Source organism: Vipera ursinii (assembly GCF_947247035.1).
Source record: "Vipera ursinii genome assembly, chromosome: 2".
NCBI classification, from domain to species: domain Eukaryota; kingdom Metazoa; phylum Chordata; class Lepidosauria; order Squamata; family Viperidae; genus Vipera; species Vipera ursinii.
Genome location: NC_139513.1, coordinates 147064873 through 147091024, shown reverse-complemented (window position 1 = coordinate 147091024; position 26152 = coordinate 147064873). Strand labels below are relative to the sequence as shown.

At 44.2% G+C, this 26152-nt stretch overlaps 1 protein-coding gene across 2 annotated transcripts; it reads right to left on the bottom strand.

The window, feature by feature from the left end:
* Window positions 1-10005: 10005 nt before the first annotated feature.
* Window positions 10006-21616, bottom strand: LOC310634573 (tubulin alpha-1C chain). Of its 2 annotated transcripts, none has more exons than XM_083353042.1 (4): window positions 21472-21616; window positions 13484-13706; window positions 12378-12526; window positions 10006-11080 (listed from the first exon to the last, which is right to left on the bottom strand). In XM_083353042.1, exons 1-4 carry the CDS (start codon window positions 21472-21474, stop codon window positions 10106-10108), a joined length of 1350 nt encoding a protein of 449 aa, XP_083209168.1. In that variant the 5' UTR covers window positions 21475-21616; the 3' UTR covers window positions 10006-10105. The 2 variants fall into 2 exon arrangements, with proteins under 2 accessions (XP_083209168.1, XP_083209169.1); XM_083353043.1 differs by lacking the exon at window positions 21472-21616 and adding an exon at window positions 13794-14873.
* Between the last annotated feature and the right edge of the window lie 4536 nt (window positions 21617-26152).

Genomic DNA, 26152 nt, shown 5'->3' with positions numbered 1-26152 from the left:
GCAAAATCTTTATACAAAGACATGATGTTTGATTTGCCTCTTATGTTTACAACAACATCTACATGATTATGGAAAGACTCTTTGATTCAATGGAATAGATTGATTGGCAAAGATGCTTGGCAAAAGGAGAGGGCTAAAGTGAGAACTGAGGAATTAGATGACAGGGCGTGTCAGAGGGAATATTTAAAAATTAAACACTTGTTCGAATATGGTTGAGGAAATAGAAAGATTTTAGTTTAAGAGGGATGAATACCTCAAGTAAGATAGTATTTTTTTCTTTTTTTCTTTTTCTCTTTTTTAGTTTGTTTTTTGATATGACTAGACAGAAAGGAAGCATGATGTTGATGTGATTATTATTGGTAGAAATTTCAGAAAAAAATATTTAAATTGCTACCTATTGAATTAATAAGAATTGTATTAATTCCAAGTTGGCAAAGAGAATATTATTGGAAGAACAGGAAATCAAGCAAAGCTATTATATGGACTTTGGAATATAAAAACTGATTGTTAGTGATTATTTTGTAAATATAAGCCCAGACAACACACTGTTTACCAAATATTTATTTATTTTTTTATTTAATTTAATTTGTATACCGCCCTTCTCCCGAAGGACTCAGGGCAGTGAACAGGACAATAAATACCAAAATACAAAAATTAAAAACAGATTAAACCATAGTGCCCAAATACAATAAATAAATTACTTAAAAACATTAATTAAAACCCAAACCCATCAGACCAGGCCAGCTTGTTCGAACAAATAGGTTTTTAGATCACATCGGAAGGAGCGAAGGTCGGGAGCCATCCGGAGCTCAACCGGCAAACGGTTCCACAGGTCAGGCGCACCGACAGAGAACGCCCTCCCCCTGGGAGCCACCAGTTGGCATTCTCTGACCGGTGGTACCCTGAGGAGGCCCTCTCTGTGGGAGCGCACTGGGCGGAGGGAAGTTGATGCCGGCCGCAGGTGCTCCCTAAGGTACTCCGGACCCATGCCATGTAGGGCTTTGTAGGTCATTACCAGCACCTTGAATTTCACCCGGAAGGCAACTGGAAGCCAATGCAGCTCACGGAGCAGAGGTGTAACATGGGAGTATCGGGAGACCCCCAACACAACTTGCGCAGCTGCATTCTGCACCAGTTGGAGCCTCCGAGTGGTCCTCAAGGGCAGCCCCATGTAGAGAGCGTTGCAGTAGTCTAACCGAGAAGTCACGAGCGCATGAGTGACTGTACGCAAGGCATCCCGGTCTAGATAGGGCCGCAACTGGCGCACCAGGCGAACCTGGGCGAAGGCCCCCCTAGTCACAGTTACTATATGATCTTCTAAAGAAAGCTGTGAATCTAGGAGGACTCCCAAGTTGCGAGCCCTATCTACGGGGGGTAATAACTCACCCCCCATAGTAAGAAATGGAATGATCTAAGTTTCCCGAGATGCCGGCACGCACAGCCACTCAGTCTTGTCAGGGTTGAGCCGAAGCTTGTTCCTCCCCATCCAGACCCGGACCGCCTCCAGGCAACGGGACATCACGTCGAGGGCATCACTGGGGTGGTTTGGGGTCGAAATGAAAAGCTGGGTATCATCAGCATACTGATGATACCCAACTCCAAAACCACGAATGATCTCACCCAGAGGCTTCATGTAGATGTTGAACAGGAGAGGCGAGAGGACCGACCCCTGAGGAACTCCGCAAATGAGAGGCCTCGAGGTCGACCTCTGTCCCCCTGCCAACACCAACTGCAAATGTCCCAGGAGGTAGGAGGAGAACCACTGAAGGACCCTGCCTCCCACTCCCAATCCCCTGAGACGCCGCAGCAGGATACCATGGTCGATGGTATCAAAAGCCACTGAGAGGTCTAATAGGACTAGGACAGAGGAACAACCCCTGTCCCGGGCCCTCCAGAGATCATTCACCAGAGCGACCAATGCCATCTCCGTGCTGTGCCCGGGCCCGAAACCCGATTGGTACGGGTCCAGATAGTCAGCTTCCTCCAGGACCAAAGGGAGCTGATGCGCCACCACGCTCTCAACAACTTTCGCAAGAAAGCGAAGGTTGGAGACCAGACAAAAGTTGTTTAATACAGCTGGGTCCAAGGCAGGCTTCTTGAGGAGAGGTCTCACCACCGCCTCCTTCAAGGTGGCGGGGAAACTGCCCTCACTCAAAGAAGCAGATATCACCGCCTGGAGCCAGCCTCGTGTCCCCTCCCAAGCCGCATAAACCAGCCAGGAAGGGCACGGGTCCAATAAACACGTGGTGGAGCTCAGCTTCTCCATAATCCTGTCCACTTCCTCCGGAGTCACAGGATCGAACTCCTCCCAGATAACATCGACAAGACCACCCATGTCCTGATCGTCAGGCTCTGCCCAGTCGGAGTCCAAACCGGTCTGAATCCGAGCGATTTTGTCCGACAGATGTTGGCTAAACTCCTCGGCACGACCCTGCAAGGGCTCCTCCCTCACCTCCTGATTAAGGAGGGAGCGGGTCACCCTAAACAGGGCAGCCGGGCGGTTATCTGCGGACGCGATGAGGGTAGCAAAGTAATTAGACCTTGCCATCCTCATCGCCGCGAGATAAGACCTTGTAAAGGATCTTAGTCGCGATCGGTCGGATTCAGACCGGCTGGATCTCCAACAGCTCTCTAGGCCCCGTCTCCGACGCTTCACCTCCCAGAGCTCCACGGAAAACCATGGAGCCCACTGGGATCTGCACCGGGTCAGGGGCCGCAAGGGTACAACTCGGTCAAGATGTTTATGGTAAAACATCAATAAAATATATTTTAAAAAATATTACTTATCTCATGGTGGGTTAATAATAGCTCATTGATGGAGCCAAGAGTCATCAGTGATAAAAAAATACTGTATTTGACTGTAAATTAAGCTATGGGGTTTAAATATCAACCGATACTTGTTGCCAAATAACATGGACTTGAAGAGCAGTAATTCCAATGAAAATTCTAACATTTACAGGGGCAAGTGGGAACCTTCCTTGTATTTACATACAGATCCCTATACGCCTAAAAGGAATATGTTTCTACATCGTTAATTGTGGAGTATAAATGCGCTTAGGTGTAATTGATTATACTTCTCAGGCTGCTATATAATAGAAGTATGCCAGGCGAAAGAAAAAGTCAAGTTTCCACAAGTTTTCCTTTAATCTGGGCTTTATTCAGTCATCAGAAGTTTATATACAGAGAGTCCTTAACTTATGACCATAGTTGAGCCCAACATTTCTGTTGTTAAGTTAGACATTTGTTAAGTGAGTTTTGCCCATTTTATGACCTTGCTTGCCACAGTTAAGTTAGTAATGTGGTTGTTAAGTGAATCTGGCTTCCACATCGACTTTGCTTGTGAGGTCGCAAAAGGTGATCACATGACCTCGGGACACAGCAACGGGTCATAAATATGACCTTAGTTGCCAAGCATCTGAATTTTGATCACATGACCCTGGGGAATGGGCCTCAATTGGGGAAAATGTTCATAGCTTTTCAGTGCCATTGTAACTTTGAACGGGCACGAAATGAACTGTTGTAAGTTGAGGGCTACCTGTACATTAGAGGTATGGAACTACAATTCTCAGGTACATAACATTATTAGGGATGGTAAAAATTTCAGCCCAAGAAACAAGGACATCAGACGGGGAGTGGTTTTTGAAGTCGTTCTGCAGCCCAGCTAAGGCAATCTTGAAAAGACAAGCAAAATCAGGGTCCCAACAGAAGAGAATATCTGTAGTTCAGGTCTGAACTGTGGGGTTCTTGGTGCTCTCTGAGCTTGGTTGTTTTCGTACCAACGTTTCTTCACCCAACTAGGTAACATTATCAGTGTGAAAGAGGGCGGGGTTTGCTTCCCATTAGTTTACTGTACAGGGCAAGATGACTAAGAAATTCCAGTGCTGAAGCCCAGGCTGGAGAATTGAAGCATGACACACCACTTTTGCACGGATCCGGGGAACGGGATATGGATTTGTCTATGCTCAGTGGGTTAGGACGCTGAGCTTGTCGATCAGAAGGTCGGCAGTTTGGCGGGTCGAATCCTGAGTGCTGCGTAACAGAGTGAGCGCCTGTTACTCATTCCAGCTTCTGCCAACCTAGCAGTTCGAAAGCACGTAAAAAATGCAAGTAGAAAAATAGGGACCACTCCGGTGGGAAGGTGACAGCGTTCCGTGCGCCTTTGGCATCTAGTCATGCCGGCCACATGACGACGGAAACGTCCTCGGACAAGCGCTGGCTCTTCGGCTTTGAAACGGAGATGAGCACTGGCCCCTAGAGTCGGAAATGACTAGCACGCATGTGCGGGGGAACCTTTACCTTTACCTTATGTCTCTATGATGACTTTAACCCAGCCAGTATTCAACTCTTGCAGGGCAGGTTTCTGCCTATGAACTTTAAATTCCTATGCTCTCCCAGTCTCTAAAACTCTTAACTGCAGAGTTCAGACGGAGGCTGCAGGAAGGCGTTGAAAAGATGGTGCTTCAGAGCATGAACAGACTGCTTTTCTTTTCATTAATCACAACAGCCCTGCCCCTACTGGGTCATCTTTTAAATTTCAACCTTAATGTGCTTCTTTCCTGTATTTCAGATCCTTAAAACAACCCTAAAATGAAAGTCACGTTATCCCCATCTCACTTCAGGGCTATGAAGTGCTTTGTCCAAATGGATGATTCACGGTGCAAGTGACATTCGAACATACAGCCCCCCACATTAGGCACATACTTTTAAAGCAACCATTTCCCTTTACAAATCCTTGATCGGGGGTGGGGGGTGGGGGTGAGGGAGGGTGTACCTCATTCAGAAACCGGATGATCTTTTCCGGCCCCAGGGATCTCAAGCTACCCCCTTCAGCCATGCCCCACCCCCACCCCCCTGGCAGAATCGGTGCCTGCTCAAATACTACTCAAATGACTGGCGCCAGCCTCTAACTAAACAAACCCCCGGCGGCCGGATCGACGTCTGCTGGCTTGGCTTTTCTGTCCTGCTCAGGGACTCATCGCCAGGGAGGCGCGTACGAGCCCCAGCTGTAGCTCTGCCAGAAGTCTGAACTAGGGGGAGATCTACCTCAGGGAAATCTCCACACCGCCTCCTTCATCCACATTAAACAAGGAATACAATACCTCCGGCGCCAGCTGGATCCCAAAGCCTCCCGCCTCCCTAATTCTATCCTTCAGTTCATTTTAAGCGAGGCACTAGAGGGCGCCCGTGTGCCCCCCAACAAAGGGACGCCTTATTATACTAACTATTCGGTGCAGTTAGGTATTTTTCGAAGGGACTCTTCTCATTCCGACTGTCACGGCTCGCTAAGGCGGGATCTTGATGGCAAGGAGGAATGTCCCTTGTCTGGATTGGAGGACAAGGCCTTCATCCGGTGCATACCAGCAAGGGAACAAACGGCAAACTTGCAAGAGACTTACTTGCACCTTCTGAACCATGCATTTTAAGGACCTCGTTTTCTGGGTGTCGTTGATGAAAACGAGCGTTTTCAGCCACGCAGCTTCACGGAGACCCCTTTTTTTCCTGCCTAAGAAAATTGGAGGGGGGAATCAGCGTAGAAAGGCTGGAGTTTTTGTAAAGGCTGAATTCATTGCCTTAAACCTGTTTGTTGTGTGCAAGTGGCCAGCCCTGTGTACTGTTTTGTAATGAGGTTGAAGCAATAATTTGGCCCTGGAAATATAGGGGCTGAAGTTTACAGCCTCCCCCCGCCCCCGCCCCCGTAACCCGTCTTCATCTCTCTCAGGAATACCCCGTTGGCCATCGAAAGGTAAATGTGACCGGGTTTGCAAATAGTTTGATTAAGATACATGAAGTTTAGTCAAATAAAAAACGGGAGTGGGTGGAAGGTTTTTATCAGAAGGGCCAAGTTTGAAGACCCCTGCAAAGGAGGGATGCAGAAGCAGATTTCGTTGAGTGGCATCTAGAGGTCAAAGTGTGGCATGTCTGCTGTAGTCCAGACTGATGATTATAATACTGTACCATCTTGAAGTGCAAACACCTCTCATTCAGTGTTTTTCAGCCTTGGCAACTTGAAGATGTGTGGACTTCAAATCCCAGAATTCCTCTGCTAGCCAGGAAGGCTCTTATTGTATTGCCTATCCCCCCCCCCCCCCCCCCCCCGGTTTTCATTGCCCCGTAAAATACATGGGAAAACCCTGGTTGAATGTAGGATTAAGGTTAGGCCTCCAAGAATTCAGAAAGTAAAATAAATATCATGAAGAGATTCACAGATGGTCATTATGCTTAGGAGACCCCTAGTATTTCAAATCCCACATATTTTCTTATCTGTGTAAATAGGCGGAAAAATCCTATTTGGATACAAATCCTGTTAGGGTTAAGCCTCCATGAATTCAGAGAGTAAAACAAACATCACCAAGAACCTTGCTATTCTTAGGAAGGCCCCCTTAATTTTAAATCCTCCAAATTCTGGCTGTGGAATTCTGGGAATTGAAGTCCACACATCACAAAGATTGAAAAACACTGCTCTCTACTTTGGACGCACAAGCATTCATTTGCTAGACTTCAATCCTAAATGAAGCCAAATGTTTTGGGTGTTGCTGGGTATCCCCTTCCCTCTCCTTCTTCAAGAGATGTGGATAGAGAAAACATTCAAGCTCAACTTTTTAAATCTGAGCATCCTTTTGCCTCAGGGCTTCAGCCCCCTTTTGCAGCTCCTTCTGACCAGAACTTCCACAAATCCGAGGCATCGTTTGTTGCCACTTTGAGGCAGGAAATGCTTCATCATTGCAGAAAATGAAACCACTGATCCTTTAAATATTTTGCCCAGGTCTCAAGAGAAAAATAAAACAAAATCCTGGTCCGTCTCTGATATATAGTTCCCTTCTATTGTCTCACTGCAGCTCTCCTCTTCCCAGAAATGTTAAATATGGCGATCAAAAAATTCCTCGTACTTGTTATAAATAAGCCGGTTGTGTTATTTATGCTAGCAAAGCCTGACTTACAAGGATTCAGACTCCCATGAAATAGACTAAACAAAAGAACTGGAGCTAGTTGTTATACATTTCCCAAAAAGTAGCTTAGTGGGCCCCACATTCTCTTTTAGCTTCAGATTCATTCAAAAGCAAGCACAATAGAGCTGAAAGTAATAGCAACAGTCATTAGCTTAATGTCTTCCTTACACATTTCTTTAACTTGTTCTGGCATCCAGAAGGCAATTTGGCATGGACTGATGTTCTCATGCATAAGGACTTGAATTCCAAGTAGCAGATTTAGCAGTATGACTAAACAGCGCTTATTCTGCTGTTTCTAATCAACTGTGTCTGGATTCAGAAGCAAAATAAGATGAAATCCTGGTTTGTCAGGAGACTATCAGGAAATCTCAAGCCAGTAGACCAGACCGGAAAAATCTACATCTATAAAAAATATTCCAGAAAATGGCTATGACAAACCATATCTGTTGTTGAGAAAACTGGTCTGCTCTTACCCATTCAACTTTTTCTCTATTTTGTTAGCTCTTCTAGAACAAGCTAGAAATGTGGTGGCGAACCTATGGCACACGTCACAAGTGGCATGCAGAGCCCTCTCTGTGGACATGCACGCTGTCGCCCCAGTCCTAGGCCTTCAGCTGGGTTTTATAAAACCTTTTCGCTTTAGGCCTCTGTCGCCGTGTGCATACAAAAAAAGGTTCAATCAATCAATCAATTTCAACTTCTCGTGGGGAAAAAAAGATCTCTCAAAGTTGGAATTGATTGATTGAACTTTTTAGTCCCACCCAGTCTGCCATTACCACCGCAGCCACGCCCACCCAATGGGCCACGCCCACCCAGCACCCAACAACACATAACTGGGTTTGGGGTTGCACTTTGGGCACTCGGTCTCTAAAAGGTTCGCCATCACTGGGCTAGAAGCTTGACCTAGGCAAGCATAAAACATGCGTCTCAACAGTAGGGCTTCCACAGCTCTTCTGTAATGGTTCATTCAAAAAAGTCATAAACATGTTGATTGTAGCATTCCTTTTCAGCAGTATAAAAAGCTTGCCCTTAGAGCAGGGGTGTCAAACTCAATTTCATTGAGGGCCGCATCAGCATTGCGGTTGCCCTCAGGGGGCTGGGTGGGTATGGCCAGGATGGGCATGGCCTACTGGGTGGGCGTGGCTAAAGTGCATATGGCCTACTGGGTGGGCGTGGCCAGCTCTACATCGTTCGCATCAAGGGTGCCTATGGGGGCCTGAGCAGGAGTGGGACAGATCTGAGGGTCTCTGGCAGAAGGAGGGTCTCTGGGCCAGGGCCAAGGCAGAGGGGGCTGTTCCCTCACTGTTTCCAGGATGACTTTGCGGGGTGCATGAAACCACTTCGTGGGCCGGATCTGGCCCCCGGGCCTTGTGTTTGACATGTCTGCCTTAAAGCAAGCTACTGAAAAAGGTAGAACAGAAGGGTTGAGAGCCATTGTATTTTGAGATATGTATCTACACATTTGCAATAATTAATATTGTTTCTTGATCATTGTACAATATTTTTTTTGTATACTCTATGATTAAAATACTTTTTTTTCCTGCTTTATCTGTTTCCTACAGCTTTTGGCACTTAATTCAGTTCATTTTTATTCCAACTCTTAGTGTGTCTCCTTTTAACCATGCAAATGCATACTTTGTTCTTCCAGCATAGCTTCTGTAATTGCACGCACAACTGGGAATTATACATAAAGAGCTTATTATGGAGTGTTAATTTGCATTAACATATTACTATGGAAATATAGGCAGAAATCCTCAGGGGTACAGACAGAAACACGTGCATCAGCTGTTCCTGAGCAAGGCGACACCCTTTCCTACTCTTATTACTACTATAAGATTAATTTTGTACCAGCGAAACTCAAAGCTTCTTCTTATTCCATTTACAATCCTTTCTCTTTACTTCTTCAGATAGGCAGAGATGTGATGGAACCACAACATAGGATTCTAGATCGTGGGTAAGATGCTTTAGCAATTGAAAAGGTAACAAATGGCCACTAGGAAACCCCTAACGTGTTTTACCCTTCCAGTTCTGTCACTTTTTAGAAACCTATAGGGATCCCAACTTTTTAAGCATTGGTTTTCCTCTTTCCATGGCCAAGACAGGATTTGTGCTCTTCAGAAACTTCTGCAACACTTCCCACCATCTGATTTACAAAGCAGCTGCTGCTAATTTCTTAGGAGCCCCTTCCCAGTAAGGTCCAACAATCAGGAGGGTGTTTGGATGTATAACCAAAGCCCCTAGTGCTCAAGCCTGTACACTGAGCTAACTCTGTGTATGGTTAGGTCTTGCAGGAAATACCACCGTAGAAGATCCAGAGGCAATCTGGTTTCTCCACTGAGAATACTACAGTCCTAAGGTTTTGCAGGCTTCTCCCAACAAACTAGAAGCAGCTGAAATATCAAAATGAGGCAGGAGCTTTGCTCTTATCTGTCAGTTTCAGATTAATCTTGATAACTAAGCTGATCATTTGCATAACACACACGTGTATGGGTATATAGGCTTTCACTTTGTCCCCAAGGTAATTACCCTGATCTACAAAATGTAGCAACATTATGAAGGAATTAGCACCATGAATTTCCTTCTCAGGAGAGAATCCATGAAGTAAACTATGCTAAAGGGGAAAATATGAAAAAAAACCCAACCCCATCATTCTTTCTTCTGCCTGGAAGTAGAAAGGGCCTTCATCCTGCTCTTATAAAAGGACAGCTGCTCTCATTCCAGATCACCACCCTCCCTAACATAGTTAAAGCAGCACCAGCAATTCCCAAATTCTCCCTCTACACAACTTTAAGGGAATCACAAAGCTATGTTCAGGATGGCATTTGTGGAGAACCAGAATGCTTTTGCAAGGAGGGCTCAAGGGCTCAAAGTTCCCTGAGTCACTACATTTACACTCTTCCCTTGACTGTACATTTTTAATGTACCCTGCTGCGTGGCCATTCAAGCTTTGCCAAGCTAACAGACCACACCATTTATTCATTTAACAAACACGCTCCCAGCTGACACCAGAACACTGGAAAGGGCAGCATTTGCTCTCTAAAGAAAGAAACAAGACTGCTTTCAGCTGAAAAAGGCTTTTAATAAGCTTTAACACAATGGACAGTTATAAGATTCCAGAAGGCAGGGGTGATGAATGGAAAAATTAACACAATAAAGAATCAGTATTCTTCTCCCTCATCTTCCCCATCAGCACTATCGGCCCCTACCTCTTCGTAATCTTTCTCCAGAGCAGCCATGTCCTCCCGAGCCTCCGAGAACTCCCCTTCTTCCATCCCTTCCCCAACGTACCAGTGGACAAAGGCACGCTTGGCATACATCAGGTCAAACTTGTGGTCCAGGCGAGCCCAGGCCTCAGCAATGGCCGTGGTGTTGCTCAGCATGCAGACCGCACGCTGCACTTTGGCCAGGTCGCCTCCGGGGACCACAGTAGGGGGCTGGTAGTTGATACCAACCTTGAAACCGGTGGGGCACCAGTCCACAAACTGGATGCTGCGTTTGGTCTTGATGGTGGCAATAGCAGCATTGACATCTTTGGGAACAACGTCACCACGGTACAACAGGCAGCAGGCCATGTATTTACCGTGACGAGGGTCGCATTTCACCATCTGATTAGCTGGCTCAAAGCAAGCATTAGTGATCTCTGCTACAGTCAACTGCTCATGGTAGGCTTTTTCAGCAGAGATAACCGGGGCATAGGTCGCCAGAGGGAAATGGATTCTGGGGTAGGGCACCAAGTTGGTCTGGAATTCTGTCAGATCTACATTCAGGGCACCATCAAATCGCAGGGAGGCTGTGATGGAGGACACGATCTGGCTGATAAGGCGGTTGAGGTTGGTGTAGGTGGGGCGCTCAATGTCAAGGTTCCGTCGGCAAATGTCATAGATGGCTTCGTTGTCTACCATGAAGGCACAGTCGGAGTGCTCCAGGGTGGTGTGGGTGGTCAGGATGGAGTTATAGGGCTCAACGACAGCTGTGGATACTTGGGGAGCTGGATAGATGGAGAACTCCAGCTTGGACTTCTTGCCATAGTCAACGGACAGACGTTCCATCAACAAGGAAGTAAAGCCAGAGCCGGTGCCACCACCAAAGCTGTGGAAGACCAGAAAACCCTGCAGACCTGTGCACTGGTCAGCCTGTTGGAAAAAAGCAAAGGACTCAATTTTAAGAACCGATTTTTCTTTCATTAATTTTCAAGCATTTTCTTAAAACATCCTTAACACTCAAGAAAATATAAGAAATTCAATCCCCTCCAGTTGTTTGAGAATATTCTGTAGCCTACTGTAATTTCCAAATAGATACAGACCATAACATCCAGCCTTCCATATGATAGTGAATGCCAATTTCTACAGCCCCTGCCAGCATACCAATCACCATGAATAAGAGCAACTTAAATCCAACCACTTCAAGAGGACTGAATCACATGTAGAAAGCTGCTCAGGAATTGTCCTTCCTTCTCATTTGCTTCCTGTTAATAAAAGTCTTTATACTTCTCCTCCTCAGCCGTCTAAATTAGAACGCAAGTCTTGGTGTAAGATGCAATTCTTTTCACTCTTTTGGTGACTCTGATGGTCAACCTCTTAGGAAGAACATGGTTTAAGGCAGAGGCCCCCAACCTTTTAGACACCAGGGACCGGTTCCATGGAGAGAGTTTTTTCTGCAGATCAGAAGGGGTCTGGTTTCATGTGTGGCCCGGTTTCAGGCATGCCACAGACCGGCACTGGTCCGTGGACCGGCAGTTGGGGACCCCTGGTTTACGGCACTGTTTGCTAAACTTTATTTTGTACAGTAAATGAGGGACATCTCACATGATACGAAACAATAAGCAGTAGTTTAGAAATAATTGTAACTATGTCAAAAATAAACCCACCATTTTATGACTTACCTGATGTTCAAATCCAGCTAGTCAAATTATTTTTCCACAAACCTGTTGCAAATAAACTAAGGTTTCTATATGACTTTACTCTTGTCTCATTCATTCATCACATTTACTGTTCAAAACTCTATCATGGCTAAAAAGAAAATAAACTCTTTGCCAGCAATCAGAAAAAGAAAGTGCGAAATGTTCAGTGATTCACACTTGAAGCCGCAGACAATTCTGTACTGTGAAACTAGGAGATGGCATCAGGGGATCTTACCCCATTTAATATTGAGGTTTTTATTTTTAAAACTGTGCATCTCCACTGTACTTTATTTCAGGGGTCCCCAACCCCCAGTCTGTGGACCGGTACTAGTTCGCAGCATGCCAGCAAGCGAGCCATACAAATAAAAACCCATTCTCAGGATGCAGGCAGTATTCAAAACCACACCCCCTCTGGTCTGTGGAAAATCCTTTCTCCATGGCACCGGTCCCTGGTGCCCCAAAGGTTGGGGACTTCTGCTTTATTTCACATTTCCAAGCCCGGGGCTCCTTCAGCAGCAGAATTTACGCACCAATTTCCTAATCCTGTCAAGGACCAAGTCAATGATCTCTTTGCCAATGGTGTAATGCCCCCTGGCATAGTTGTTAGCGGCATCTTCTTTGCCAGTGATCAGTTGCTCAGGGTGGAATAGCTGGCGGTAAGTACCAGTGCGCACTTCATCTGTGAAAAGAATGAACAAAAATGTTTAGTTTGCTGTGACATAGTGTGAACCCAAGATGTTTGTTCAAAGATGTATCTACTGAGAAACCTTTCAGAGAGATTTGTCTTTTCAGAAGAATTGAACTTCTGGAATAAACTAAGATGGTTGCCGAGGACAAGAATACAGAATGAAGAAGAGTTGTGGAAGTGGCCACAACTTCCATTTAAATCTTTATTACTGTGCACAACAGAGAGTTCCCTTTGGGGGAGATGGGCAGCTATATAGATTTTGTAAATAAAAGGTTGAACTATATGCCAAACTTTTGGAATACGAATGTTTATCAGGAATTATGGTTTTATTGAGCAAGGGGGAGGAATAAAAGAATCATACTGAGAAACTGAAAATCTGATATTATTCCAGATATTAAAGAAATGGCTGCCAGAAATGTGTGACATGTTTTGGAAAAGACAATATTTTCTACTAATCAGGTGCAGCAGTACTATGTCAAAGATTTTGTAATATTTTACAACATTTTGTATTTACATTATAGTGGTAAATCAACAACTGCTAAAAGTATAAAATATAGTTTCATTTTTGTTTTCTTTGTTGAGGGTTGTTTCTTTTATAATTTGTTTTGCTTTTTACTATTTTTTTTCTTTTTTTGATATTTATGCATGTTAAGAATATTAAAGTCATGATCGAATAGATTAACAATTCATATTAGCACAAATTAATTCCTTATACTACAACATGAATCCATCATATATCCGGTCAAAAAGTTCAATAGAGTCTATTCAGATATGTCATGATGTTCTTCAGGATCTAAGCCTGGTTTGTTTTTGTTTTTAACCTATTGTCCCTTACTTGAAATGCAAGGGACTGGACCTTGGACTTGAGCAAGAAATGTTTTTTTAAGAGCCTCTAATTTGCTTGCCACTGAGGATTTCTAAAGTGTTAATATTACTGAAGTAGCTCACCAATCACCGTTGGCTCCAAGTCTATGAACACAGCCCTGGGGACGTGTTTGCCAGCTCCAGTCTCACTGAAGAAAGTGTTGAAGGAATCATCTCCTCCCCCAATGGTCTTGTCGCTGGGCATTTGCCCGTCCGGCTGGATACCATGTTCAAGACAGTAGAGCTCCCAGCAGGCATTGCCAATCTGGACACCGGCTTGGCCAACGTGGATGGAGATGCACTCACGCTGTGGAGAGAAACCACTTCCATTATATTTATTCTAGAACAAGTAAACCACAACTAGTAATGGGCTTGCAATGATTAAACCACTCACCGGTTGAGGAAAGTCCCAACTAGCAATAAATAATCATCTGTTTTCATGCAACACGAAGCATGAGCTATTAACAAGACTTAAGGGCATGGTTGTGCTAGAAATTATTAGCTCTGTCTGCTGTCTGGATGCAGTAAAAGTACAGCTATGGTTAAAATGTTGGGGCAAGCCAATGCCCGCAGCTACCTGGTCTTAATTCATTGGGTGGTTAAGGGCCAGTCATTGCAACAGCCACATTTTCTAGCCCTGCTTCTCAATATGCATCCTTTTAACTTTCTTCTGCAACTTCTGGAAATGAAAGAAAGCTGGTTAAAGCACAGAAACCACTCGTCCAGAACATTCTATATCATTATTTAATAACTGGCCAGCAAAGTAAACAGCCCAGGCAGACTTTTGATTTCCAGTTCAGGTAGGTGTAGTAATGTGGCTTACCCAGCATGAAAAAAGAGTTGGTGATAGGGATTATGGGAGTTATTGCCCAGCACACCTGGACAGGGTGAGGATGGGGAAGCCTGATCTAAAGAACTCTTTTATATTGTATTTGGCAATGGGCAAAAGCAGGCACTGTTCAGGTTCAGAATATAGTTCCTATTTACCTAGCTTGGCATTTTCTTAAAGCTGCAAATGCATCAACTATGAGGTTGGATTCCAGTTTATTTTTCAACAATAGCTGAAAAGTGCAGATATCAGTATGCAAACACAGGTCTTTGGGCAGAAAAGACTAAAAGTGCCATTAGCTTCATTTTTAAAAGGTACAGCATCTGAAAAGCATCAGCTCATTACGACATAGGTGGGGTTTTTTTGGGGGGAAGGGGGGGCTGCAGCTACATCAGCTATGTTCATCAACGACATTAAATATGGGAGCTGCAAGCACTTCAGATTTGATCTCCAAAAGATGCTTTCCTGTGTGCAAAACATAATACCTGTTCAATGAACCTCAAAGCAGCTGTATCCTTTTCCAGAATCACATGGCTGCTGCCACACAATCCCCAAAATGACCAACTGCTTTAAGTATTGCAATCGGATGCACCAGTCATCACCCTGTATACTCCAAACACTTTTTTGAACCTGAATGTGAAACATTATCCTGAGATGCAAATTATGTACAGAATATAGAAGCTTTCCTGGAGTAGAATCGACACCCACCCACCCCACCTCAAATGTCAGTCTTTAAAACCTGCACGCCACTGCACTGATATTTAAAACTGTTTCCAAAATATTTAGAAAATCAACTTAATTATAGTCCAATTGTAGCTTTAAATACTTTTGAGTATAAGCAAACTGGGTTAAAACTGGCAGCAGAGAATGCTGGAATTACATCTCTGCCTTCCTGTCTTCTGAAGAAATAAAACACGGCTGCTTCAGGCTTTCTGCAATTTGAGAACATTCCTGATTGTACAAATAGAGTTACTTTGTTCAGTAGCAGTCTAGTATCATTGTAACAATAGTTAAGCTGATTCAACTCTACTTTGATCCTAAACTTAGAATGTCTCTTCTTTTCCTACCCCCAACTTCCCAAACCAGCTTAAACCTGTTGGGGCTGTCATCATCTGGCTCACCACACACAAAGACATCAGATTAAACCGCAAGGCTTTAAAGGTGTTGTTTGAAGGGCTAAGGGTCAGGCATCACTGCGCCTTTTCAAAGGAGCAGGCAATGGATAGCATAATTTGATGCCTGTCACAAGGGGGGTGGGGGTTGATGGCCATTTTGGAGTTCAATCCATCTCCAAGAATTAATCTGGGAGTCAAGAGCTGAAAAATGTCAGCCTTGGAAGGGAGGGTTCAGTCCTACGCAAAGGAGACCACATTAGTGGAAGCATTCCTACAATAAATTGTAAAAAGTTAAAAAAAAAAAAGGAAATCCCCTCAAAATATTTAGTGCTCTTTACTGAATAAGATAAAGCCAATGGAGATTCCCTATTTGGTTTGCAGCTCTCTTCAAAGACAGACACACACACACACACACACACACACACACACACACACACACACACACTGGCCTTTTTTGTATCAGGCTCCTTAAATGGCCCTTTCAAGCTTGCAATGGATTCTTCCATAATTTTTACTATGGGTATGGAAAGTTTTTTATTTTAATAATAATCATCATCACAGGAGATTCTTTATTCCAAATTAACTTTATTTTCTCTCACTGACTCAGCTATCCCTTAACCATTAACACAAATCCATGATTCGCTGAGAATGGAAACTATGGGAAATACATTGTATCAATAGATTGTTAAACTGCATCTCTGCTAAGTTATCAACTGACAATAGCAAAACCAAGCATGAAAAACAAGTACCTGGAAAAGATTAATTAACCAAAGAACCTGTTCAGTCACACACTTCCCACAACCACAAATACTGTGTTTCCCCGAAAATAAAACCAGTTTGTGTTGTTTTTTGTTTTGTTTTTTTTTTGCCTCCAAAAGAGGCACCAGGTCTTATTTTGGGGACAGCCCCACCGGGCTGGTTCACTTCTTCTAGGGCCGAAGTTCTGCAGCTGCATTCAGGCCTGCATTTTGCAGTCACGCTTTTCCAGAAGGCCTAAGCAGCAGAGCACCAAGCTATGAATTCAATCCATAGCTTGGTGCTTGGCTGCTGAAGTCTTGCAGAACCGAGCTATAGATTGAATCCATAGCTTGGTTCTTGGCTGCACAGGCCTTCTGAAAAAGCCCTGTGACTGAGAAATGCAGGCCTGGCTGCAGAAGAGGCCTCAGAAGAAGTGGGCCGGCAAGGAGAGGCCTGGCTGCAAGGCAAGGGGGTGCGGGGTAGGTAGGGCAGCTCCACCCTCCCACCCCAGCTTGATTTTTAGGTGCCTCACCCCAAAACTAGGGCTTATTTTTGGGATAGTGCTTATATTAGGTCCACCTCCAAAAATCAAGCTAGGGCTTATTGTTGGTGTAGGCCTTACTTTCGGAGAAACACAGAGTTAAGCAGACACCAGGAAGGTCAACTAAGATTGAGTTTTTGACACAGTCATGCACACACACCTGCCCCTCAAGACCACACCAAGGACCAGTCCCCTTATAAAACAATGTACCCAATTTTGTCTGTAACCTACTCCCAAGAGCCAACCTCTTTGTTTTCAGGAATAAATGTGCCTTTTGACTGATTTGCGTGCAATATCCTGGCTCAGAAAAGGGACCTGGAAAATTCTTTTAACATGGATTAGTTAATTCAGGACGAATGTTACAGATCTTATTCAACTAAACATTGAGATCAATGGGAATAAGCTAATTAAGACAAAAAAACTAGCTCAAATACAATAGCAGTAGCATGTGGATTTGTTTGCATGCAAAGGGGGTTTGACAATTTGTCAGCCTTTCCCAACCTGAGGTCTTCCAGACACAATGGATAATAGTTACATTCCTATAAGATGCTACACCAAAAACTAAGAAACACACATTGGAGCTTAGCATACCGTACAACATTGTGGTCTGTAAACCTCAGTGCATGGTTTAAGATATTGTGTGATCTGCCCAACTGTGATTTATTCAAGAACCCAGGTTAATCAAATCAGACCCTATAATGACTAATTATAGTTTATAACCTCCAGACATGACCAATAACTATGCTGCTGACAGAGAAAAGTAGGAGCTGACCTGCAGTTGTACAAAATCCTTTGTATGGATTGATGGAAGACTACCTCATACATGAATCCTCAGCAACTTTCAGACATCACAGTAAGCCATAATCACAGAGCCTCGGTGGCGCAGTGGGCTAATGCCTCCTTAAGTAACACCAGCTGCCTGCAATTAGTGCAGGTTCGCGTCCCACCAGGCTCAAGGTTGACTCAGCCTTCCATCCTTCCGAGGTAGGTAAAATGAGGACCCAGATTGTTGGGGGCAATTAAGCTGACTTTGTAATAATGCCGCTTGGGTGTGTGTGTGAAAGCCCTAATAAGCAGGCATATACATAGAATGAAGGCTATTGCTAAGCTTGTAAGCCGCCCTGAGTCTTCGGAGAAGGGCAGGATATAAATGGAATTAAAATAAAAATAAATAAATAAAATAAATAATGCATTGTGAAATAATCCATAAACAACAAGATTTGCCCAGTCTGCTAATCCACACACAAACCCTATTTTGGTTGAGGTTAATGCACAAGTCAGATAATGCACAAGTCATACGACAAATCAAGGTAGACAACCTTGCATTCCCCAGAGACAATACTGCTCTCTTCTTATCAGCAATAGAAGCTTTGGGTGGGACTCAGACCTGCTTGAGTCACTGTGACTATTGCAACACGTTGTATTTAGCAAAGAAGAGGCCAGGAGCTTCATCATGTCTTGGCCCTTTTTTATCAACTATTAGCAGATGCTTTATTTTTCACATAACACCAGCATCCATAGCCTTTCCATGCATTCACATAGCCAGAAATGACTTTTAAATAAGCAGCTCTGGAGGGGGCCATTATGAAATGTTGAGGACTTTTGATGGAGGCAGACTTCAACATGCAAACTTGGGGCAACCCAAGCAGAGACTATACAAGGAAGCTCTGAAAATACGGTAGCTCTGAAGACTAAGCATTTTTTGGAAGCAAAGAGACTTAGATTTTCGATTTAATTTTCTGTATCTCAGACCAACAGAAACAGGGTAATTCTATTAATCAGAGGAAAATGAGGAAATGCTATACTGTGACCCAGGTTATGAGAGGTTTGCTCAAAGCCCAAAGAGTATCACAGTATCACATAGCTCTTACTATGAAAGCTACTTCAGTACTCTTCTGCAGGATGGGGAACGAACAAAGGAGTCCTTGGGGCCCTCTGAGCCTCGTTGCTTGCTTGCAGATGTTTCAGGGTAGTATTGCACTGATGATAATACCTAGTTGGGTGATGAAACATCTACAAAAGCTCAGAGAGCACCAAGGACTCCAGAGTTTAACCTTGAGCTACAGATATTCTCTTCTATTAGGAGCAAACTATTTTAGGAATCCTAGCAGGAATGGGCTTGTTTGAACTAGTCCATGCATCAAAGGGAATATTCAGCAATATCCTCAGGCTTGACCCACCTAAACATATTCGTCATTTCAGGCAAGCAATGTAATTACCTTTCAGCACTAAAAAAAGGGTAGAGGAGAACAGCCCGAGAATTAAAATAGCTCAGCCTTCTCCAACAACCATTTCCAGCTGACTTATACTATAGCTCCCAGTATTCCCAACCAACATGGGTACTGGTGATGTTGGTGTGGATGACCTCCCCTACAAGGTGACTCTGGGTGGCTTCATCTTGATCTTCAAGGTAATTGGTGACTGTAATTCAGAAAATCATGTTTAACTGATTCTGAGCTCAGAACATTAGTACCGTATAAGATGTTGTTAGCCTGAAATGTCTGAAAACTGGATCGGCTTTTAGATTTAATGACTTTGTACCCAAACTGTACAGTTCTGAAGCTGCTTCAGATTTAATAGATATCCACAAAGACTGCAACTTATATTTATCTCTTTCCTGTTGTAGATAAATACTAGCTAGTCATTTATGAGAGCACCATGAAGCATCTTGATTTCTTATTCTAAAAATTGTGCATCTTTCTAGAAGGCTTGGCATGAGATCAGTAGACAATAAATCAGTAAAAACCATGAAGTATTTCAAAATTCCTATGTATCTTGAAGCACAGAACTGAAGATAATTTCATTTGATATAGTCTACACCACTTGCAAATAGATGGCAGATATTGTAGAGTTTAGAATTATGGTAAGCCTTAAAAAAATCAGCTTATACTAAGCCGAACAGCAGTTTATCTTAACCCTAACTTAAACACCATCTTCCTGCCTAAACTTACGTAACATAAAAAAATATCCCTCAGATCAAGTATTTGAACAATGTCAGTTTAAACAATGATCCAGATGCATCTTCTATAAACTCTTCACCATTGCAGGGTATGCAGTGATGCTCTGCAGTCCTGACTTGATTTGGCCTGGACATCATATAAGCACCAGATCCATTCAGAAATCCTATCCTTCCTATTTGTAACTGGTTTTGTGCAATACTCTCAGTGCCTTTTACAGCAAGCAGCAAAGGGACTTCTTCAAGGTCAAACTTGGCCACTTTCATTTTATAATGCATTAGTCAAGATTATGGTGTTTAAGGAAGCCTTTTAAAGTGTGGTTTAAAGTGCTAAGGCTGGTCATTTTGCAATATTGCAGCTTCCTGTTTTTATTGTTTTCTGTGCCTTCTATAGAGAAGTACTACCTAGGAAAGGTTTTTTTTTTTATTTGTATAAACACTCAAAAATATTGGAAAAGCAGTACAGTTATTTAACAGGATTTGAAACTTCAGTTTCTTTCATATGCTAATGTCTCCCTTTTCCCTGAAAAATGACTCAGCAGGTATCTATGAAAAATGCAGGCCAAGATGAGTCACAGGACTGAAGCATCAAGTCATATCCTGCTCCTAAAAGCAAGATGAAGATTCCCTATTAGGCCACCTCCTACTGGTAGCTTTCTTAAAGAGAAAAGGCCTTCTTTCACTATGCTGTGTACAAAGTCTGAAAGATCTGGGCAAGAGTTTTAAGTTGCCCGTTCATTTCACGGAAAGAATAAGGCAAGGATACACAAGCCTTCCTCTTTTGACATCAGTAATTACTAATATTTGCAATTGTGGCAAATATCTGGTTTTTATCTGAATTAATAATACAGAATTCAAGACTGTCATCGATAAAGGAGAATATTTGTTGCTCAGGATTGGAACAAAGGGTCGTTGCTGCTCTCCGGGCTTGGCCGTTTGCTCACAGAGGTTAGCACCCATGATAATTACCCAGTTTGGGTAATGAAACGTCTGCAAGAAAACAGCCACGCTCACAAACGACCCCCTCATTTAAGACCGTCCAATGCAGCTCAGCCCGTTCTTATCAGCTCCAAACCGCCAATTGCTTATCTCTAATTATCACGGATGATTACTGCTCTCTTGGAGGAGTTTGCAGCAGCATGCAAATCAGCGATAGAGCTCTGCTCTTTCAGCCACGAAAATTTATAAAACCGAGACGCAGGGGAGATAGAAGTGGAATTGAGTTAGGGCAACCGGCGCACGGACTTCCCACCTCCTGATGGGGCAAAACATCCTGCAGGAAACGTCCCAACATCTATCCATCCATCCAACCATCCGTGCGGGAGGTCATGTGTGCTACTATCAGCCGGAGCTAAGGCGCCAGGGGCCGCTTCTTTCTACCGACCAGAACCGGGATCTCTGAATGCTTAAAAAAAAACTTCATAGTTGAATCGATTCTCCCGTGGAGAGAGAGGGAGAAAGTGAAAGGCGTAATAGCGCTACTTCGGAGAAACGAGCCAGGACAAAGTTTACTTTCATCACTCCCCGCAGCTTCTCCGTTTATATGTAATTGTGTGAAACAGCCCTTTAGGTCCATTCTGACCCTTTCCTTCCTCCACGTGTCGCGGGAGCCGAATCGGGCCACACACACACACACACCACTTTTACGATTACCTTTCTCACGCAACCTCACTTTCACCGCCCCCCAAGTCACAAAGTCCGCAGTTTTCCGATTAGATTAAAAATATACTGCTCAAAAAATAATAATAAAGGGGACACTTAAACAACACAACGTACTGTATTTAATAGTAGGGTGTCTTATTTTGTGTTCCCTTTATTTTTTTGAGCAGCATATTTTTTTTTAAAAAAAAATAAAAATAAAAAAGGCATTCGGAGAATCCTTTGCTCACTTACCATGTTTGGCGGAAACCAGGATACCAGAGGGGGGGGAAAAGCGCCTCAAATAAACGGGTCGCGAGTCTTCCTCACTAGTCGACCCGTTTAGGAAGCCGCCAGTGAGCCAAAGCTTCTTTCTGGCTGCGAGGAAACTTGGGCGGGGCATTTTATAGCCTGTGGGCGTGTCCTGAGGCACAGAGCCGCGGTCACACTGGAAGGTAAAGAGAGAGGCAGGTTCCATTTCCTTTCCTCGCCCTCCAGCTGCCGTCTAATTGGCAGGCTCGAACGTCCCGAAACCTGAACGGAATGACGTGCGCAGGATAGAATGAGAGGGGCGGGAAGTGGGAGGGAGGGGGAAAGAGGGAGGAGGTGTCTGCACCTCCCGGCGGCCCCACAGCGGGTGGGTCACGCGCTCTTCCCCCCCCCCTCCGCCGCCCAAGGGAGACTTCGCCGTCGATTTGGGACTCTTTGATAGAAAATGCCCATGAAAAGAAAGCAAGGCTAGCTTAAGTTTCGTTGCCAGGAAAACCGAGACCCCTTGCTGTGAACCACGGGGAGGCATTTTTCTTTTGAGAATGTAGCTACCGAGGCGAAAGTTTCCCTCGGGGGGGGGGGGTGGCCTCTTCCCTCCAGCCTTTTCTGCGGGGAAAATTGACGGGGTGTGTGTGTGTGAAGCCGGGGAAGTAACCCGACGGATTTGGGGAAGGTTTTAAGGCGAGAGAAAGGGACGACTTGTTGAAGAAGACCTCCACGGAGAGCGGGAGGTGGGAGGGACGGGAAGAGTCGCCCTATTTCGTGCCTCAAAACTGCCATGGTTGCACATTCCGGAAAGATGGCGGAGCTGGTCCGCTGCCGCAGAGAGACAAAGCCCCGGCACACGAGCGAGGGCTTCTGCGTCACGCTAAGCTTCTCTCCAGAGAGTCCTTCTGAAATATTTAAGATTTGTGATGACAGAGAGCTGCCTTTTTTTAAAATGTTAACTCACCCTTCTTCCCAGTGCTTTTTTTTGTAAAAGAAAAAGATGCCGGAACTCACACGTGTCATACAACCCGCTTTGCCTACCCTACAAGATTCCATCCAAACAAGGTGCCGGAACTCCGTTCTGAGCGTTCTATGAGAAAAAAAGCCCTGCGTTCTTCCAATTATCTCATTATTTTTTTCTTTGTCAGCAGGGTGAGCCAGTAGCTTTCAGGGTACCATCCCAAGGCTGGGTTTACATCAGATGCTTGCTAGGGGTTAACCTAAGTGCCAGAAGAAAAAGACCACCGTGTGGTTTAATGGGATGGCCTGCAACACATTCCTTAAGTCATAAGATACTGTAATTTTGGTTTGACTTAGCTGTAGCTAGGTTTTTGGTTTGTTTGTTTTTTTTGTTAAGGGGATGATATAAAGTAGGGGTCTCCAAACTTGGCAACTTTAAGATTTGTGGACTTCCAACTCCTAGAATTCCCTGGCCAGCATGGCTGACCAGGGAATTCTGGGAGTTGAAGTCCACAAGTCTTAAAGTCACCAAGTTTGCGGACCTTGCTATAAAAGCAAGGTCCGCAAACTTGGTGGACCAGTATGCATGCCAGCAACCCGTCCGCACAAACAAAGCCACATCAATGGGATGCAGGCAACACACAAACCCTCACACTCTCCAGTCCGTGGAAAAACTGTTCTCCCCGGAACCAGTCCCTGGTGCCCAAAAGGTTGGGGACCTCTGGTATAAAGGAATGAGCTGGGTGCATCTACCAACACAGAGAACTACCGTAGTCTCTTCTGAGCGTGATTAAATTGCAGATTCAGATGTTGTGCAGATACAATGTCGGTATTGGAGCTTCCTTCTGCAGAGGCACCGAAACCATTACTGCAGTTAGTAGAAGCCAAACATTGAAAGGCTACTACAGGTTGTAACCTCCACTGCTACTGTTTCATGAATTTGGTGGAATAAATAACCTTAGAGCACAGATCATTATCCAGATGGGAAGCGCCTGCTTATCACTTTATTGCCCTGGACAATACACAGAATTAGCAAAACTGCCTATGCTCAGAGCCAATCAGGAGACTGTCTCCTATCTGAGCATACATACCATACTGACAGGTGATGTCATCTGTCCATGTGGCTTTAGTTCTGCTATTCAGCTGTGTGGCATCAGCCCATCTGATTTTGCCTGAGATGAGTGACTTATGCGGTCTCATCCTCATGCCTCCCCACCCCAGGTATGAATATGTCCCCTTTTTAGACCATATCCCCGAGGCAGTCTGAAGTCATCTTTAACTACTCCAGTTTTAAAATAAGTATTTTCTCTCTTCTCCACATTAGGTTTTGGATCTACAATGCTTCTTCACTGATGCGGTTGACAAAATTAGACTGGGATTTGCTCAGCTATTACTATACAGAATAACAGAGTTGGAAGGGACTTCTAATCCAACCCCTCCCCATCACGTAGGAGACCCTATACTATTCCGGATAAATGGCTGTGCAGTCTCTTCTTCACATCTGGATCCTGTAGGAATAGGTCCCAGCATTGCCCTCCAGGATCATTTAAGCCTACGCTTCAGGAAGGACCAAACATTTGGTTACTGCAGAAATTTCTGAAGTGCTTGTCAGGATTTCTTATTCAAACATTTACATACTTTTTTGTACACAGAATAACAGACTTGGAAGGAACCTTGGAGGTCTCCATCTAGCCCAAACCTCTGCTCAAGCTGGAGACCCTATACCACGGGTGTCAAACTCGCCACATCACGTGACGTGTAGTGACGTATCACGATTTTTTTTCCACATTGCTGGAGTTGGGGCGGGCGCAGCCTCTGCATGAACCCCTGCCTACCATTTCAGACAAATGGCTATCCAGTCTCTTTTTAAAAGCCTCCAGTGATGGAGCACCCACAACTTCTGAAGGCAAGCTGTTCCATTGGTTAATTGCTCTAACTGTCTGAAAATTTTCCTTAGTTGTAGGTTGGTTCTCTCCTCAATTAGTTTCCACCCATTGCTTTTTGTTCTGCCTTCAGATGCTTTGGAGAATAGGTTGACCCCCTCTTCTTTCTGGCAGCCCCTCAAATATTGGAATATTGCTGTCATGTCGCCCTTAGACCTTCTTTTCATTAGACTAGATGTAATTCCTGCAACCCTTCTTCATATGTTTTAGCCCCCAGCCCCCTAAAACTCTGTATAAAATACTCTCTGTATACCAGTTCCTTATACACACAAATATTGCACTGTTTTCAAAAGAGGCACTCCTAGTGCCTGAGTGAAAATGGCCAAGACCAAATAAATCCCTTCTGGTACTTTGCTTTATTGTTGCTGGATATAGTAAGTGCATCTTGAAAACATGAGAGAGGCTGTCTCTCCCTTCTTACACCAAAGAGATTGTAGGGCAATCACGTTTGCTTCTTGTTCCTTCTTTCCTTTCAGGGCTAATCTGATGTTTATCTAAGAGTTGTTGAATACTTTCTTCAAGGCAATTTCTCTACTCCTTTACCATTACCACATCTATGCTGAAAAATACTTGGGGCCAAGGAAAGGTAGTTGTTCAGAGGAAAAACTGTACTGTATGTAGGAGTCATAAATTGCTCCGATAGTGCTAGTTGTGTCTTTAGGAAAGGTGGTGTTTGAATATAAAGGAAGCAGCTAATGAGGTGCCACAGAGAAGGCAAACCTCTGATTGGTTTTGTTCAAGCTGTTCCAGTGATGATTGAGATATTGGAGCCAGTTGGTCTAGTGGAGGGGTAGGCAACCTTGGCTCTTTTGTGACTCGTGGACTTCAACTCCCAGAATTCCTGAGCCAGCCATGCTGTAAGGCACCAGGCTAGAAACCAGGAGAATGTGAATTCTTAGGCGTGAAAGCCGGCTGGGTGACTTTGGTCCACTCACCCTTTCTCAGCCCAACCCATCTCACAGGGTTGTTGTTGTGGGGAAAACAGAAAGGGAATTGTGTGTGTTCGCTGCCAAGTTATTTATAAAAGCAATAAAGGCGAGATACAAATAAAATAATAAAAAATATCTCATTTCACCAATGACTACAAATCTACTTTCAGAATGAACCTCAGCCAGAATTTTGGAATCTTTAACACTCCAGCCACTCTTCCTGTCCCCCACTCCTCCCAAGTACAAAAGCTATAAAGGTAATCCTCTTCCCAGTAGGGAGAGGGTGCCAGAGAAAAAGGCCATGGATGCTGGAAGGGGCACGGAGCATCTTGAACAGGAACTTAGAAAAGCTTCTACCCATTTCTTTCTGCACCCCTCCTACAACTGTGACCAGTCAGCTGGGCTATTTCTTGACAGGGGCTTAGCACTCTTTTAGAAGCATGCTAGACCCTTGTTCGAAAATTCTCTGATTGACAGGGCAGAGAACCACTACATACATAGATCCCAAAACAGTCAAGGAACTTGCTTAATCTGCCCTACATACATTCAGAAGAGAAATTGGAGGCTGTTTTTTCTCCAGCAAAGGGAGGGGAATCTGAGTCAGGGAAACCATCAATTAACTTGCCCCACATTAAAACAGTAAAGGTCAGCAGATCTCTCCAGTCTCATTAGTGGGATACAATAGAGATTGGCAATCAGGGCACCACAATTTGTACCAACCTAATCTTCTGCCAGCTCAAGAACTGGTGGATTCTACTTTAATTTGGCCTTCTGACTGTGCCTGGAATCCTGACAGATTCCTGACAGAATGGGGACTTTGTTTCAAAGCATATGTTTAAAATTGTA

Excerpts from the sequence above, each read along its gene's own strand:
- LOC310634573 (XM_083353042.1), bottom strand. Across the intron at positions 12,527-13,483 it reads CTTGGAGCCAACGGTGATTG|ATGAAGTGCGCACTGGTACT; the intron begins GTGAGCTACTTC and ends TTCTTTTCACAG. Across the intron at positions 11,081-12,377 it reads TTGACAGGATTAGGAAATTG|GCTGACCAGTGCACAGGTCT; the intron begins GTGCGTAAATTC and ends TTTTTCCAACAG.